Genomic DNA, 15,374 nt, shown 5'->3' with positions numbered 1-15,374 from the left:
ATTCTGTAGGAAGACACAATAACGGACGTATTTATTGCTCTTCTGTACGTCTGGTTGTACAGCGGTGCACGATTACATTCCTGCTTCTCGGCATAAAGGAAAATAGAGTCTTTCCCCGAAGAAGGGAGACATCGGTAGATGATTAAAATACGTCCGTTACGATGAGAGCACCGGTGATTTCCAGCTTCCATCGAAATATAGGATTAATTTTAACGACGCCAGAGACGCTTGACCGAATAGAACTGTATGACACGCCGTATTTTTCGTTTGCACGAAGGTTTCCATTTCCCAAGCATTGCACTGCCGAGAGGAAGCAGGTCGGTCCCCGACTGCATAGGGAATCGAACTCCGCTCTTTTCACTTACGAGTTTCACCGAAGGAGGCCATGGGGCCACATGTGGTGCATTCTAGGGGGCGCTATTCAGTAGAGTTACTGTCATACACAGTAATTCTTCCTGTACAGTAACAGTAACAAAAGTTTCAGGGACTTTAGGCGCCCCTATCGGTACGATGCCTATTAGGGCTGAAGTGGATGCTGCTAGCCCTTTATTAAGAGGCACCTTGGAACCGGGGCATCTATTAAATGTGCCGTTGTGGCACTCGCCGCCGGTTTGGTGGTAGACGGCGAAAGCTATGTGCCTCCTCTTCCAGCCCTTCTACTCGCACTTACTTCTCTCTCCTGTCTGCACCAGGCAGCGATGGTGGCTCAGCCAAGACAGTTGATGGGCTTATGTTTTCTTTTCTTTCAGTCTCAAGAGAGAGAGAGAGAGCATAAACTTAATTGGTTGACCCTTAGTCCAGGATTCCAATGGCTTGGGCTGAGTAGCAACAGTAACAGACCCACATTGAGAGCAAAAATTACGAGGGACTTAGCGACTAAAGTACTGAAAGGCGAAAGCGTGACACAAATTAGTAATTAATTAATAAGTTATCAACTAATTATTTCGTAGTTAAGTAGGTAATTAATTATGCATTAATTAGTTATGAATTACACTAATTGATTCACCAATTAGTCATTATTTGTAATTAGTCATTGATTGACATATTGCCATATAAGGCACGCATTCGCGCATACTGTGGTGGTGCTCTGTGATTGGTCCAGACCTCTATGACTTCATCACGCCTCGGCCAGTCAGGGCCGCCGCAAAAGCGGGACACATTTTGTCCACGACAGCATGAGCCGTTAAAGGCTCTCGCCTTAATATTCGGGCGGGGGAGCAGATATTAGTGACATATCATGGCTGCTACATTGCCGAAGCGCCTGAAGCTGCGCTTGAGCATTAGCTTCGTGGTCAACCAAGACTGTGGATTCAACGGAATTTAACCAATTTTAATGTGCGGTATTTGATTGTGGAGAAGCATTGTCTTGCGATGCGTATGTGTTCACCTCGGTACCCTGGATGATGTGAGTGTAAGCACGGCGGCACTCTGTCATCAGCCGAACGCTACATGTGGGCGTTGTGCCACGCTGTACTCAGTTGTCAGGTTTTCCGCGCGCATTTTCAACAGTCGGAAGCGAATGGTTTCGTGAACAAGTATATGAATAGCGTCGCGATCAGCGACCCGCAGAGTGCATTAATTCTAAAGGCAGCGTTTCGCCGAATAAGGCAGTGAAACAAAGGTAGTACTCGGAAGGAGAGCGCGGGCGCCAGTGTTATATGCGTGCCCACGTGAAGTGCGTCGAAATGCGTACCTGCTCTTTGCTGTGAAAGAAGTCAGCTGGACGCGCGTTCCTTGTACATGGGATCAGCCAGCCTGTAGGTTTGTAATATAATGACAGAATTACTATAGTTAGGCTGGTTATATATTTCTCTTTATCTAGCAAAATTTTCTTTTTCACAGTTTGTATATTTTTCTCTAGTGTAGAAGTCACGCTCATAATTCACCGATCGCCCTTTAAGTGCGCTCAGCTCTGTGCAGCTCTGTTTTTCGAAGTTGCGAATACGATACGTGTGCACGGTAAGTTCTCAGTTGTTTTTGCAACAATAAAGCGCGGGGTTCATTCAGGATGTATGTGCCGCACATGTGCGTTACAACGAGCCATGAAATTTCGATCAGGATATTTTAAGTTTACATGTGCACATTTTAAATCTGACACTATGTTGAGACAATTCTGGCGCACTGATTTTCTGCCGTATTTTGGGATGTCCTGGTGGGAAGGGTCCTAGTCTGCTTATTTATGGGGACATATTCTCTAGCTTGTCGGAGGCTGCATAGATTGTTAAACCAGGAGCGATATAAGAAATGATCCAATACTGCCTTGACTGGCCATCTTTCGATATATGATCACATGTGAGAACATTTTTCGTGCCGGAGCCGTTGGATTCTCCAGATAGAAGAAATTCTAGCTAGTTGGAGGTGAATTAAGTTTTCCAACTGGAAGCAAATAAAATTTCCGGCTGTATATGCAATTCGTGCTGAAAATCGGAATTTTAAAAATCCATCATGTGTGAACTTGTTTCAGTTACCTTATTTGGACGGTCAATTTTGATATGTAGCTACCATATATGGCGCTCGCGCTTATGCCGTATTTTTCGGTTTTGTTTATTGGGCGCAACCGTCCTTCGAATATTCATAGACAAAGCTCGCGTATAGCTTATAATTGGCGGTGACATCGAGAGGGTGATAGAACTGGCAAATGCCGAGCGTTGTATATTCTGATTAATGCACTGCCCATGAGTATTTCATTCATTTTTATGCTGTGTAGGGAGTTTGGGACTGCAATCTCATATCAGTATACAGGGTCAATCAATTGCAATCTTATATCTGTATATAGGGTCAATCAATTGCAATCTCATATCAGTATACAGGGTCAATCAATTGTTGTAACGGTGCTCTGTAGCGTGTAAATAAAGCGGCAGTGCAAAGCAGGCATTGGCTTGTGCCTGCGCTCGAGAGAGACGAACATATATGCAAGAACCGCACAAGCCTCATCAAAGCTAAAAAAAAAAAAAAAAAAAAATGTAGATGTGGCAAGATTTCCTTTCATTTGCAGCGAAGCACACCGTCTGAGCGCCCTACACACGTGTGATCGACTTTGTATATCTCTGATAAATGACTGCGGTCTATTACCGAGTTAAATATATGTTTAAAATACCATCAGTGTCGAAAGCGTATAGAAGCCATAACTTCATGTAACCCTTGGTACGTAAAGCAGAGCGCGCGGGCATTGGTCACAGATGTTTCGGTTTGTATCTTGCATAGAGTTAATACAAATACTTTTTGTATTAATACAAAGAGTCTTTTGAGTTAATGCAAAGAGTCTTTGTATTAACTCTATGGTATCTTGATAGGGAGCCTACATGTTGGCTCCCTATATCTCGAGATTCAGCAGCGCGGCGCTTCGGTTGCTTCGGTAGCCTTGTAGTTTCCGATTACATGCATAGATGGCAGGGCGTGCGAGGAAGAAAAAAAAAAAAAAAAAAGTGAAGAGCGCCGAAAAACGTAAGAACGCAAGGCGGGCGAGGCGGAGCGGTTGTTGCGGTGCGGCGGCCAGCTGGGTATTTTGGGTTAGTAGTGAGCTGAATGTGATCGACGGCTGTGCTTTTGTGTCATTTGCGGCTGCAGAACGCGCAATAGGCACGTCGAGTGAAGAAGGTGTCTTCCGCCGGCTATCCCCGCCACGAATTTTGCAGGCTTCGTGAGTTCTCAGTGCTAGAGTTGGACGCTAGATTTCGCGACCTGCGTTAAAACACGTTCGTAGTCGGGCGTCGCACGTTTACTGCGTTTACCACAGTGTGCATTTGGCACGCCACGCTGGGGATCGTCAGAAGTTTTTGTGAGCCCATGCTCTGAAAGAGTATTTCGTTGGACAGTGAGAGAGCTTCCTTCGCCTTGCCGTCATCCAAGACGTGTGTCATCGGCGCGGAACCTAAGTGACGCGCTGTTGCATTTGCTTCCGGGTGCTGAGGCAGCAGCCTCCGTTCTTCGTTTCCACCCGTAAAAGCAAATTAGGCTTTACCCGTCAGTACTGCATGTGTGTGCGGTCGCTTTTGTTGTGTCGGTGGATGCGCTGCCGTCGGGCGACCCAACGCCTACTACCGGTCTGCTTGGTCTGCTGTGCTTCACGTGCTTTCTCTCCCACGATGGATGTGGGCTTGTCCCTGTCCCTGAGTAGTTATTGCTCATACTACTTAACCTGCTTCGAGCGGCATCTAATGTGCTGCGGGCATTAAATTGCCAGGGTTTAAAAGCTTGCATTAATTCCATAGTTCCATGTCTGCTAGAAACTCTTAATGGATCCTTCGCACTTCTTGTTTATATCACAGCATTTAGCCGTGCTCATAGAAATTAATCCTGCTGTTTTCTGTGACACCATTACATCATCAACGATATATGTGCAGTAATGAAGTTTTGTGAGCATATTTTCTCAATGGTAGTATGTTTCGCAGCGTTCCTTAACGGTTCATTTTGACGAAGTGCGCCAGCAAGTCACTGACGAAGGCGTCAAAGCTGCTAACTTTTCGTTTTGTACCAACACGCTGCATTTCTAGTGCAATTTGCCACTTACACTGAAAGCCGCATACCTTTGCTGAACGTGCAGTCCTGTGAGGCGCGTATAGTACAAATGCCGGAGATTCTAAAAGAAACGAACAAAATTTTGTTGTGGGATCAACTAAACCAGCCTGCATGTTCTTATACACACCTTTGTAGTTCTCGTGATAGGCGACGAAACTGATCCTCCTCGTGTAGAAGGTTTTTCCTGCCTTGTTCAAGTGCAGAAAAACGTGATCCATCATTACACAGGCCTGGCAGCTACAGTGTCTGTATGTGCTGCGCACCTGCACTGAATTCCCAACTCTGGTTGCACCTGTGAGCCTTGTCATGAGGTAGCCGTGCAAGCTTGTCTGGCTTGCAACAAAAGCGTGCATTGCTTCCGTATCATGGGTTCTTTGCTAAAGCAAGACAATTGCACAGCCTCTGAGTGGTCAGCCGGTAATCAGTGTACAGTCTGTGCACAGTACTGTAGCGCACTTTGATCGGGGTTAAGTTGCCTTCAGATATTATGCCACTATTGTGTTTGTCTTGGCACATCATACTGTTTTGTTGATGCCTGTATATTCACTCATTGAACCTTTCTTTTGTTTGGTCTTTATGCAGACATATTGATGTTGAAGGTCTCCCAGAAACCAGCCAGTGCGATAAGGGGAGGATTGAGGATAACGGTAAGAGCACTGCTGTTTTTGTGACATTTTGTTTAGTTTCTCTCTCTCCATTGCATGGGCAGATGCGAGAGCATTTGGTTAATTTAGGCTTCCTTTTTCAGGAACTAGAGATAGGGCCACTGGGGCATGATGACAAGCAGCATCTTCATCCTGTGATATAAGCTGTAAGTACCTGTGACATGTTTTGTTTTGCAGAGCCTCACTTTGTTAAGGCCCTGAAATTATTGGTAATGAGACCGAGATAGAAATCGTAATGGATCGAATATTTTAGGAGAATCCCCTGACCAGGACGAATTTTTCTTTAACTACAAAGTTTCTGAGAAAGCTCTGTAGCTTTCCTTTGTAGCCGTGTGGCTGCACTTGGGTGGCTATCAATGAGTAATTACTCCCTTGTTATAAATCTATTTCACCTTGGGATATTCTCTTAAAATATTTGATCACCGTTCCCACCCTACCATCTGATCTGCTGACCGTCCTGGTCAGATCAGTTGGTAGAGCGACTGCGCCGGAAAGGCGGTGGTCCAGGGTTCGATCCCCGGTCCAGAGCGAATTTTTGTTTAACTACGAAGTTTGTGAGAAAGCTGTATAGCTTTCTTTTGTAAGCTCTTGGGTGGATGTCAGTGAGTAATTACTCCCTTATTAGAAATAGTTATTGCATGAGATTTTGTAATGCGCACTGCTGCTTTTGGATTTCTTTGTATGTGGTCACTGCTTTACTTGCATATCGGGCAGTGGTTGCTGCCTTTACTTAGACCTCTGAGTATCCAGTTGCTCACCTTTTACGTGTCCATAAGTTGAGGAAGCACTAAAAATTTATTGTGCTAACTATAGTGTAGAGTGCAGTTGTTGTAGCACTTTATAGTGTTCCTGATATACAGCCTTCATAAAATATGTAGAGGCCAGGCGGTCTGCTTCTGAACCTGTAGTGGCAGTGATTTAGCATTAGTGGAGGTCCTTCACACTGGAGGTGGTAGGGCAAAAAATCCTCTCTTCATCAAGAGATTCGGAACACTGGAAATAAATTACAATCTGCACTAAGTGGCTCAGAAGCATAAGGCTACACGTCTACACTATACCCTTATGCTAAGTGCTATTGTTATTTTTATGCTGCTATGCTCCTCCTATGGCATAAAATTCTAGCTGTATGCCTGGTATGAAGAATTAGGTTGCATTTAATTTGACAATAACTCTGCATTGTGTAGTGAAACATCGAATGTCACTGTTATAATGGATTTTCTTAGTTAAAACTGGCGGCAGTCAGTGTTTACTGAATAAATGAGTGACTTTATTTCTGTGAAGGCAGAAGGGGCTCGAAAAAAGTAGAAAACCTTCCACTTGAAGGGGTTTGAGCTCCCTTTGTCTAATAGCAGACAGCAAGTATTTATTGGCAGTACATCTGCGATACAGGAAGACTCCAATTATATTATGCGAATCTCACTATTGTGTTACAAAAAAGTGTTTCAGTGTTTTGTTGCTCAGATGTATGAATAAAATATCGCAGTCATTGAGACAGTTAACTAAAGTTGGAAGGCAGTGCTGAAGCATTTGTTGACCATATGAAGAACGAGAGAAGGGTACATTCTAAGTTTCAGATGAGCGTGTAGGCTAACTGCGAATCTTCAGTGACAGGTTTGTCATTGTCTTCAGTAGGTGCTCAGAATTTGAGATTGCATTTACATCTTTTCAGCTTACTAGTTTATTTCAAAAGCTATCTGCCCGCATAGTTCATAGTTTTGTAGTATAAAATTCCTCCTCTCTGTGCAGCGTCCTCTGCGGAGGAGGTGCAGGCTGGTGGGGGCATGGCGACGGTGGAGGGTCGTCCGGCCCAGTATGGGGTCACGCTGCAGCAGCTGCGGGAGCTCATGGAGACCCGCGGCCATGAAGCCATCCAGCGGATCCACGATGAATACGGGGGCATCCAGGACCTCTGCAGAAAGCTCTACACCTCGCCCACTGATGGTCGGTTTTCGTTTGCTTCAAAAGGGCCGTGAAGGGTTTTTCGCTCACTTGGCAGTTTCTTTGCCTCCAGTGGTTCCATACTGAGCTGGGTAGGGCTAGAATGTGGGAAGGTATAGAGAGAAAAATGCACATGTTAAAGTGCAGCCTGTCTCAAACCAGACGTTTGCGCCTTTGAGACAAGCGTTTCCCCTCTCAGTGTCAGTTTTTAGTATACTGTATGTCAAGGTTTTGTATGTGTTTAGCAGATATTATTGTGGGCATGATGAGCTGACAGCGGTATATTATTTTCTTTGACACAGTGCTAACCTTGGGCCAAACCTATAGGGTCCTTGCATGTTGGGTATTCCGTGTTCATAGTTGTCAGCAGACGACTGCAGTGTTTACATGGCTGCGTAAAATGCGCGCAGACGCGATAGAACAGGCCGACTGTGCGTTGTTCAGGATTCCAGGAATACGCCTGATTGATTTCGAGAAGGCAAGCCCTACATGAATGGCTTGCATGAACCAACAGGCGCGAGACCGACGTCAGTCTGGGCAAGTATACTAAACTATTCATGAATTCAGTAGTTCATGAATGTTGACCCGCGGCCACAAGTCCATACCCATAGATCAGTCATCTATGCGTAGCATGAAGGGGTTCATACCCACGCACTGCTCTGCCTTTTCTTCATCCCGATCTTCCGGAGATCTTGTACACACGTAAGGGCAGTGAACGAGTAACCGTGTGCTTGCTTGGTGGACCATTGAAAATAACAAGGGACTCGCAATCAATTCACTGTAGCCTTGCAGCTTTGCGTTGTCTGTTGCTAGCAAGGACAACTTGGCAGACTACTATCCAGGCTTCGTGCAAGCTCCCTATAGGGAGAGTGGCAGGAGACTTGGTCAAGCTCAGGAAGGAAATCACAATAATTATTGTTCTTTTTTAATCCTCTCCCATATTTCAAGCACTACCTATCCTACATCCATATTTTTAGGTGGTGGCAAATTTAATTTTTATTTTGTTAAGCATGGCCCTCATGGAACATTTCTTCCATGCAAAAATGGGCTGTGTGTGAAACTGGTGCGTCCACTTAATGTGCCTGCGATGGTGCAAGTTTGATGGCCATATCGTGTTTTTTCATGGCATCACGTGCACCGCACGGGCTGCCGAGCACCAGCAATGCAGTTGAGGGTTTGTTCTGCACCTTTTCACGCTTTTCATTAGAGCCAGATTTGGTTCGGGGATTTTAGCCAGATATAAACACCTAGATAAACGAGGCCACAGGTTGTCATCTGCGAAGTAGAAAAATTTAAATTAATTTTAATAAGGTGGGGTGCACTCGCCACCTTTTGAAAGCACATATTATCGCTGATTTCACGACGCAGCCGCATAACAGCCAAGAAACCGAATGAGGAGCGTATTCCCAAGTTAGAATGCTTGTTTTTCGTGCTTTAGCCAAAAATGGACCTTCTGCTGAGAGTACAGCAGACAGCTAAAAATAAAAAGAAAAGTTAAATTTTGGGCCGTGGCAACAGCCTGGCGAACCGAAGTGCTCAACAAGATGGGGATAGCGTGTAGAGCCCAGAAGGAGAGATGCACCCAGCAGACAACCAAGGAAAGCATTTTATGAGCACAGACAAGAGCGCTGGGCAACTGTTAAGATGAAAAGAAAAAGGGTGGGGGGAGGGCAACTTCAAGCAAGTGCCATGTTGAAAATGATGGCCCAGCATATGCACCAAGCCACTTTGATTTATAATTCATGTCCTGAATTTGAATAGAGTGTTCTAAACTCTTTGAACTCATTTTTTCCAGTTTTCACTTTTTGCAAGAGCATAACTGTTAGGAAAAGTACCATTTCCAAACTCTTTTGCCAAAAACTGCTTTCAATGTGGTTTCTGGATTAAAATTTTGTTGGGAACAAGATAAGGTGCTTTTTGGATTCCTAATTATTCTAGAACAAAAGTAGTATCGAATATGAGAATTTCATTTTTTCATTTTTAAAGTGCTCAGATTTCGACATTAATGTCATAAAGACCCCAGATTTGGTCCTGTCCTACACGATGGACTACCTAGAAGTTATCTAAGTGCAAACATTTATTACATCTTCATGGTTTTGTGAACTGATAGTTTTCCTCAGCTGACACAGTTACTTACCCTTTATGGCAGCTACAGTTTCCTTTCTATTTCGTTAAGCTGATTTTAATGAAAGGAAGATAATTCTTCCGACAGACAGTTGAAAAAGCCATTCTATCGACAGACAGTTGAAAAAGGAGCCTCTGCCTTGTTGGCGCAGGGCTGAGTGGCTCTGCGGCGGACCTGGAGCACCGGCGGGCGACGTTTGGGCCCAACTCTATCCCGCCCAAGCCGCCCAAGACATTCCTGCAGCTGGTATGGGAGGCCCTGCAGGACATGACGCTCATCATCCTCCAGGTGGCCGCCTTCGTCTCCCTCGTGCTGGCCTTCATCGAGCCCGAGGACCATGACTCGGGACACGGAGGTCAGTGGCTTCGGGGAAGCGGCCTGAAGTGCATGGCTCATCGTTCCCTCTCTGTTTGCGCAGGCAAGCCAAAGGAGCCCGGTGAATCGGAAGCTGGGTGGATAGAAGGTGTAGCTATTCTAGTGTCTGTAGTAATTGTGGTTCTAGTGACTGCATTCAATGACTACACAAAGGAACGACAGTTTCGCGGACTCCAAAGCCGGATAGAGCAGGAGCACAAGTTTGCTGTGATTCGGGGTGGTGAAGTGCACCAGATCGGCGTGTCAGAAATTGTGGTCGGCGACATCTGCCAAGTCAAATACGGTGAGTGTGATGGTGGCTTTGTGCCTGCCTCTTTCTTTCTATCTCTCATTTTACGTGCGCACTTTGCAAGCTTTACATGCTTCTTTATATTCCACTCGACATCCTTCACCTCAACTTATAATTCAACATTTATGAACTGTGTTTGAATTTATTATTTTTTCGCTAAAGCTGTGAAACGGTGTTTCCATTTGAGATATATTCCATGTGGTATATCACTGATGTGCTGAATATCAATTTGGGTGTAGTGAAGCTGTGTCTTGTTCACAATGGAGCCCTTGTCACATTTTGAGGTGAAAGAAAGTCTTTCTAGGCCCATGGAAATGTCTGCAGGCATTGTCAGCAGGAAATGTTCGCACAAACTGACAGCTAAGAAAAAAAAAATGTCTCCACTGGGAATCAAACCAGTTGTCCCTTTGATCCCCAGCCGAGCGCACAAACCGCTCAGCGATGCTGGGCTTGTGAGAAACCGATCATAATTCTCCTTGTCTAACGTGAGGGTGGTAGTAGCGATGACAACGATGCAGTCAGTGATGATGATGGCAGTAGCGATGACAGGCTGATAATTATGATAGTAGCAATAGTGATAGTGATGACAGGTTGATAATTATGATAGTAGCAATAGTGATGATGGTGGTGATGATAGTAGGAATGACAATGACGGTGCAGTTAGTGAAAACGGCCCTGTAAAGTTGCTTTCACCGTTTCCACTCTTAAGTAGACTTAAGTGCACTTCTGTAATTTTTAGATTAGTTGTTACCGATGTTGGCATGTTTTGTGGAGGATAACATTGGGAAGAGTATGTGGGGCGGGGTAATCTTTTGGAAGGGAAAGAAAATGTATAGTATCAGTGCAATATAGTTTCCTCTTCATTCATGCGAAGGCTGTACTGGTGAAGGCAGGTTACTTGTACGGAGGCATGTTGGGAGGCATGTTGGGAGGCATGTTGGGCATGTTGTACGGAGGCTGATTGGGCAAATGAATATTATTGTGTTTAATTTTGGAAGAAACAAATAAACAAACAAACAAAAAAAAAAAACAACTGCTCTCCAATATTTAATACCGCAAAAAGAACAACCGAACCTTCCTTAAATGAAAGCAAGTTGAATGTAAAAAATGTTTCACAACTACGTGCTGTACTCATTGAGAAAGTAGTCACTCATTTTTCATGTTCTAGCCAATCATTCTTTCTTGTTTGTTTGGTACTCTGATCATGATGTCTTCTTACAACACTGGCAAGCATGAGGAAAAATCGGTTTTGGTGCAGAGTCTTTTTCATTGTGAGTGTGGGTTAAGTCCTCAGCAGCGGGTGGGCCATGTTTTGCGGTTGGAGGCCCTGTTATTTGCCCCGTAATCTCTTTTCCACCACTTCGTTTGCATTCATCTGACATTTTCAAATTGTGCTCGTCCTGTATTTTTGTCATGTATGCATGTTCTTTCGTGCAGCTTAACAATGTCAGATGAACTAGCCCAACAACATGTCCTATTCAAGCTTGTTTACATTCACTGTTATTTCTACATCTGAAAGCTTTTACGCAGGTTTCTGTTGGTGTTATATGTGACAAGTAACCGGGTTTGTTCCTCATTCATGTACCAGAGCCCTCCCTAGAGATCAGAAGGTTGTAGCAGTTGAGGCCTCACTCATGTGCTTAGAGCTTGAGGGTTGCCATAAGTGCTTTGCAGTGAAATTTAGATTTAAACCATGTACGGTACATTACAAGTGCTAATTTCGTGAATTCCAGGGAATCACCGCTTCACATTGGTAGTACAGATTTTCTCAGCTCGCTCATTCATTTTATGAGAGGTATGCATGCTTTAAAAAAGAAAGAGGCTTGTCATGGTTTGGCAGTATCTACCATTCAATACCATTCAATTAAAAGCAGTTATTGCCTTTTTATTTTTTTAATTCTATCTAAACACTTGCATGATGAAATTTGGATGTTTATCTCTGTTCAGTCTATGCAAGTGTCATGGCTCTCTGACTGTATTGAAAGCTTGATGTGATGCTTTGTTGGAGACATTTACAATATTTGCTGGTGGCACTAACTTATCCTCTTGTGCCATGCATAATTCCATGCATGAAAAAGGACTGAGAAGGAATGTCATGTGACTGTTTTGAAGCTTATTCACAAAAATAAAATTTAAACCACCATATAAAAGAAGCACTCACATGATAAGGCAATGGCAGCTACTAGATGAGCTTTGCTTTTGCTCGCAGCATCGCTCCTGTGCTCAAATTATAATATGTACCATGGTAAGCTGCTGGACAGGTGCCATGCTGGAACAGTCACATTGTAGTGGGGTTCAGTGCACAAAAGGGCCCTCGCAGAGCAAGGGCTGAGCATACGACCTCGTGCTCCTTCCTGGAATTGTTTCCTTCATGCATAATGCCGTTTGTACCATACCGGCTAAAGTTGCCTCTAACGACATGGCTGAGCACTGTTTGCACGTGGCCTTTGCATGTGGTGTTCTTAAGTAAGCTTCTTCATTTTGAATGTGCCTTATTACCATTGAAACAGTTATTAGCTGTTAAAAATGCTAATGTGGTCCTCATGCTTTCTGTGCTTATGGGTAGCATTTCGTAGTTTCATCTGAATGGTAACAGCTGCAAGTATTTATTCATCAGTTACTGATATGGTTACTGAAAAAAATTTGTTTCGGCTTGAGCAGGTCTCTTACGAGAAAGGCAGTTTAGCTCAACCCAGACCAAGGAATCATTGAAATGGGAAGAGCTGGAGAATTACAGAATATTTCGCCTAAAGCTACTTCATGCAGTATATTATTCATTTAATGGTATTTCCAGTAACACCTATCTTTTTCCCCCTCATTACATATCGACACGCGCGGACCACAAACATAAAATTAAGGAATACAAATGTAACACTGTAGCATTCAAAGAGGCCTTTTTTCCCAAGAACGATTCAACAATGGAATCACTTGCCTGCCGCTGTTGTACAGCTTCCTTCCAGTGACACATTTTATCCTTCTTTGCAAATGATAAAACCTGTTTGACAGTGCTGCTTTCGGTTGTTCTCGTTGTAAACTCTGAGTAGATCGCTGTGACTTGCTGATGTCACACCCACTGTGTCCTTATGTATTTGTGTGTTTGCTCTCCCAGACATTATGTTCCTGAGCTAATGATTATTATGTTGCAATATTTGTTGTTTTTTCCGTATTGACGAGTGCTTGCATTCATGTGTTTATTATGCCTGTTGATGCTTTTTGTTTATTTTAATTTTATGCATGCTTCATGTGCATTGTACCTGTAATTCCTTAAGAGTAGACTGTGTTATCCTTCCCCCTCACTGTCATGCCTTACCAAGGTGCTGTGAGTAACGTAATGAAATAAATTAATAAGTAAATAAAATAAATTAAGTAAATAAATCTGCTCGTTGATGCCACTGCCAGGATATGTGGCTGTTTGTGTATCAGGTACTCATTGCAAGTGTAGTGCAAAAATCCTTTTCTGAAATAGCTGGCTGCCATCTGCATTGCATTTTGGATTGAGTAATTTATGGGGAAAACCTTGCCACAAGTACTAGCGTAAGTGGGATAAAAATAGTGTGTACAGCCATGAAGAAGAGTTGATGCAAAGCACCAAATTGTCTTCTCGCCAACCACAGCATCCTCTTTCACTGAAGAGGCCATTGTAGCTGAAAGAAGCTGTCACCGTTGCTTAGAACAAAGTGGCATTGCGTTCTTCACTTGCAAGTGCTTTTGAACACAGGGCAGGCTTTAACTGACCTGTTCACACAAATTTCAGAAACACTGGTATAGTTAGCTCATCAACTGAACTGCTCTTTTGATCATGCGGGCATATAAGGGTGCCTTGTTATTGCTGATTAAAATTCCTAGGGACAGGAACAGGCAGGCTTCACTGCGCAAGATAGTTCGAACCGTCGGGTATGCACGGTTTTCACTTTGAGGGAGATTTAAAGGTCAAACTTCTGTGTTAAGCCTGGTGGTCGCCATGTGACTTTGGGGCATAGTCACCTAGGCCACCAAGTGTCTCGTGACCATTGTCAAGATCGAGGCGATACGTGTACAACTAGGAGCCCGCAGGCTCCTGCCTATGTTACAACACTGCGTGAGGTGGAGGAGGACGAACACCCTGCTGAAACGCGAAGACAGCATGTCTGAATGAGGCCCTGAAAGGAGGCGTGCTGAAGAGACCGATGAAGAACGGGCTTTGCGCTTAGAGAACCACACTATGTGTTTAATCCAAGCTTGGCAATGAGCGTAGCCTTGTACGGGAAGTTTTCGCTTCCCACCAGGGTTGACCGGACTTTAACCACCAGCTAATTTTCAAAAGGGGTTTCGACTTGAGTTTCGAAATGAGAACTAAAATATTGTGAGCGCAGTGCATGGACTTTCACCTCTTTCATCTGTATAAATCCATCATCATCATCATCATCATCATTGCTGACTGCTGCTCGGAGCGTCGCGCGCTGTGTTCCAGCTGGTTCTAGAAAAGAACAGACGTTCGTGCAAGTGCTACCTTACAAGTGGCGGAGGTGCGATTCGTATTCCCCACCTCTCGCTTTAGACCCACCTACCGTTCTCCCTGGAGCTCCGTTCAGGCCTTCGCTTGCGTCAACGGCCCTGTGCTATGGATGAGGGCAACTATGCTCGCTCACCCCCAGCGTCTCCTGCTCCTACTGCGGCTGCCCCTGCCTGGACAGTCACCAGCCGCCAGCGCAATTTCCAGATCTTTGCCGGCCTTCGCGGTGAAGATATCGATGACTGGCTCGACAACTACATATAACAGGGTCAGTACATTTATCCGCTGGGATGACGATCACAAACTGCTCAATGTCGTCCTTTACTTGGCTGACGTTGCCAAAACCTGGTTCCTCAATCATGAGGATGACGTCGCTGACTGGCCTACATTCACGGACCAGCTAAAGAAAGTTTTTGGCACTCCGGCTGGTCACTCAGAGCAGGCAAAGAAAAAACTCGAAGCTCGTCTCCAGCAGCCCGGCGAGTCCTATACGTCGTATATCGAGGACGTTCTGACCCTTTGTCGCCGTGTCAACGCTGCTATGCCTGAACCTGAGCGTGTTCGCCACTTAATTAAGGGCATCAACACTGCTGCTTTCAATGCCTTCGTGGTTTAAAGTCCGTCGTCCGTGTCTGACATCACATCTACATGTCAACGTCTGGACCAGCTACAGTTGTGCCGCCTCATGCAAGACCTTAGTGATGGTGGCTTCCTCATAGATGGAAATTTGCGGTCCCTAATACGCACCATGATCTGAGAGGAGCTCTACGGCCTCGCCAACCTCACTGCTGTATCTCCAACTCTTCCGCCGGCAACCGTGACTTTGCGCAGCATCATCAAAGATGAACTGACGAATTTTAACTGCACTGTGGCACCTGCTCCACCTCCCATTGCCTCCCAACCTCCCTCGCCGCCTCCCATCGCCTCCCAACCTTCCTGGCCAACCTTTGCCGAGATTACTTCACGCCAACT

The 15,374-nt window shown here is 44.8% G+C and overlaps 1 protein-coding gene across 21 annotated transcripts in view; it reads left to right on the top strand.

Moving 5' to 3' along the window:
- The window catches only part of PMCA (plasma membrane calcium-transporting ATPase 3), a 489,190-nt gene that overhangs the window by 364,788 nt on the left and 109,028 nt on the right, over window positions 1-15,374 (top strand). For 15 of the 21 annotated variants that reach the window (XM_084603899.1, XM_084603850.1, XM_084603721.1 and 12 more), the window contains 4 exons: window positions 5,101-5,165; window positions 5,267-5,329; window positions 6,930-7,124; window positions 9,398-9,904. In XM_084603899.1, the coding sequence (XP_084460025.1) occupies window positions 6,965-7,124; window positions 9,398-9,904 (667 nt within the window). In that variant the 5' untranslated portion in view covers window positions 5,101-5,165; window positions 5,267-5,329; window positions 6,930-6,964. The other 6 variants (XM_084603549.1, XM_084603513.1, XM_084603108.1 and 3 more) reach the window with 5 other exon arrangements.

The sequence above is a fragment of the Amblyomma maculatum genome, chromosome 1, assembly GCF_055883805.1.
Source record: "Amblyomma maculatum isolate TAMU_Amacu chromosome 1, ASM5588380v1, whole genome shotgun sequence".
Lineage (NCBI taxonomy): Eukaryota > Metazoa > Arthropoda > Arachnida > Ixodida > Ixodidae > Amblyomma > Amblyomma maculatum.
The sequence above is the reverse complement of the archived record's forward strand: the minus strand, read 5'-3'. Positions and strand labels throughout refer to the sequence as shown.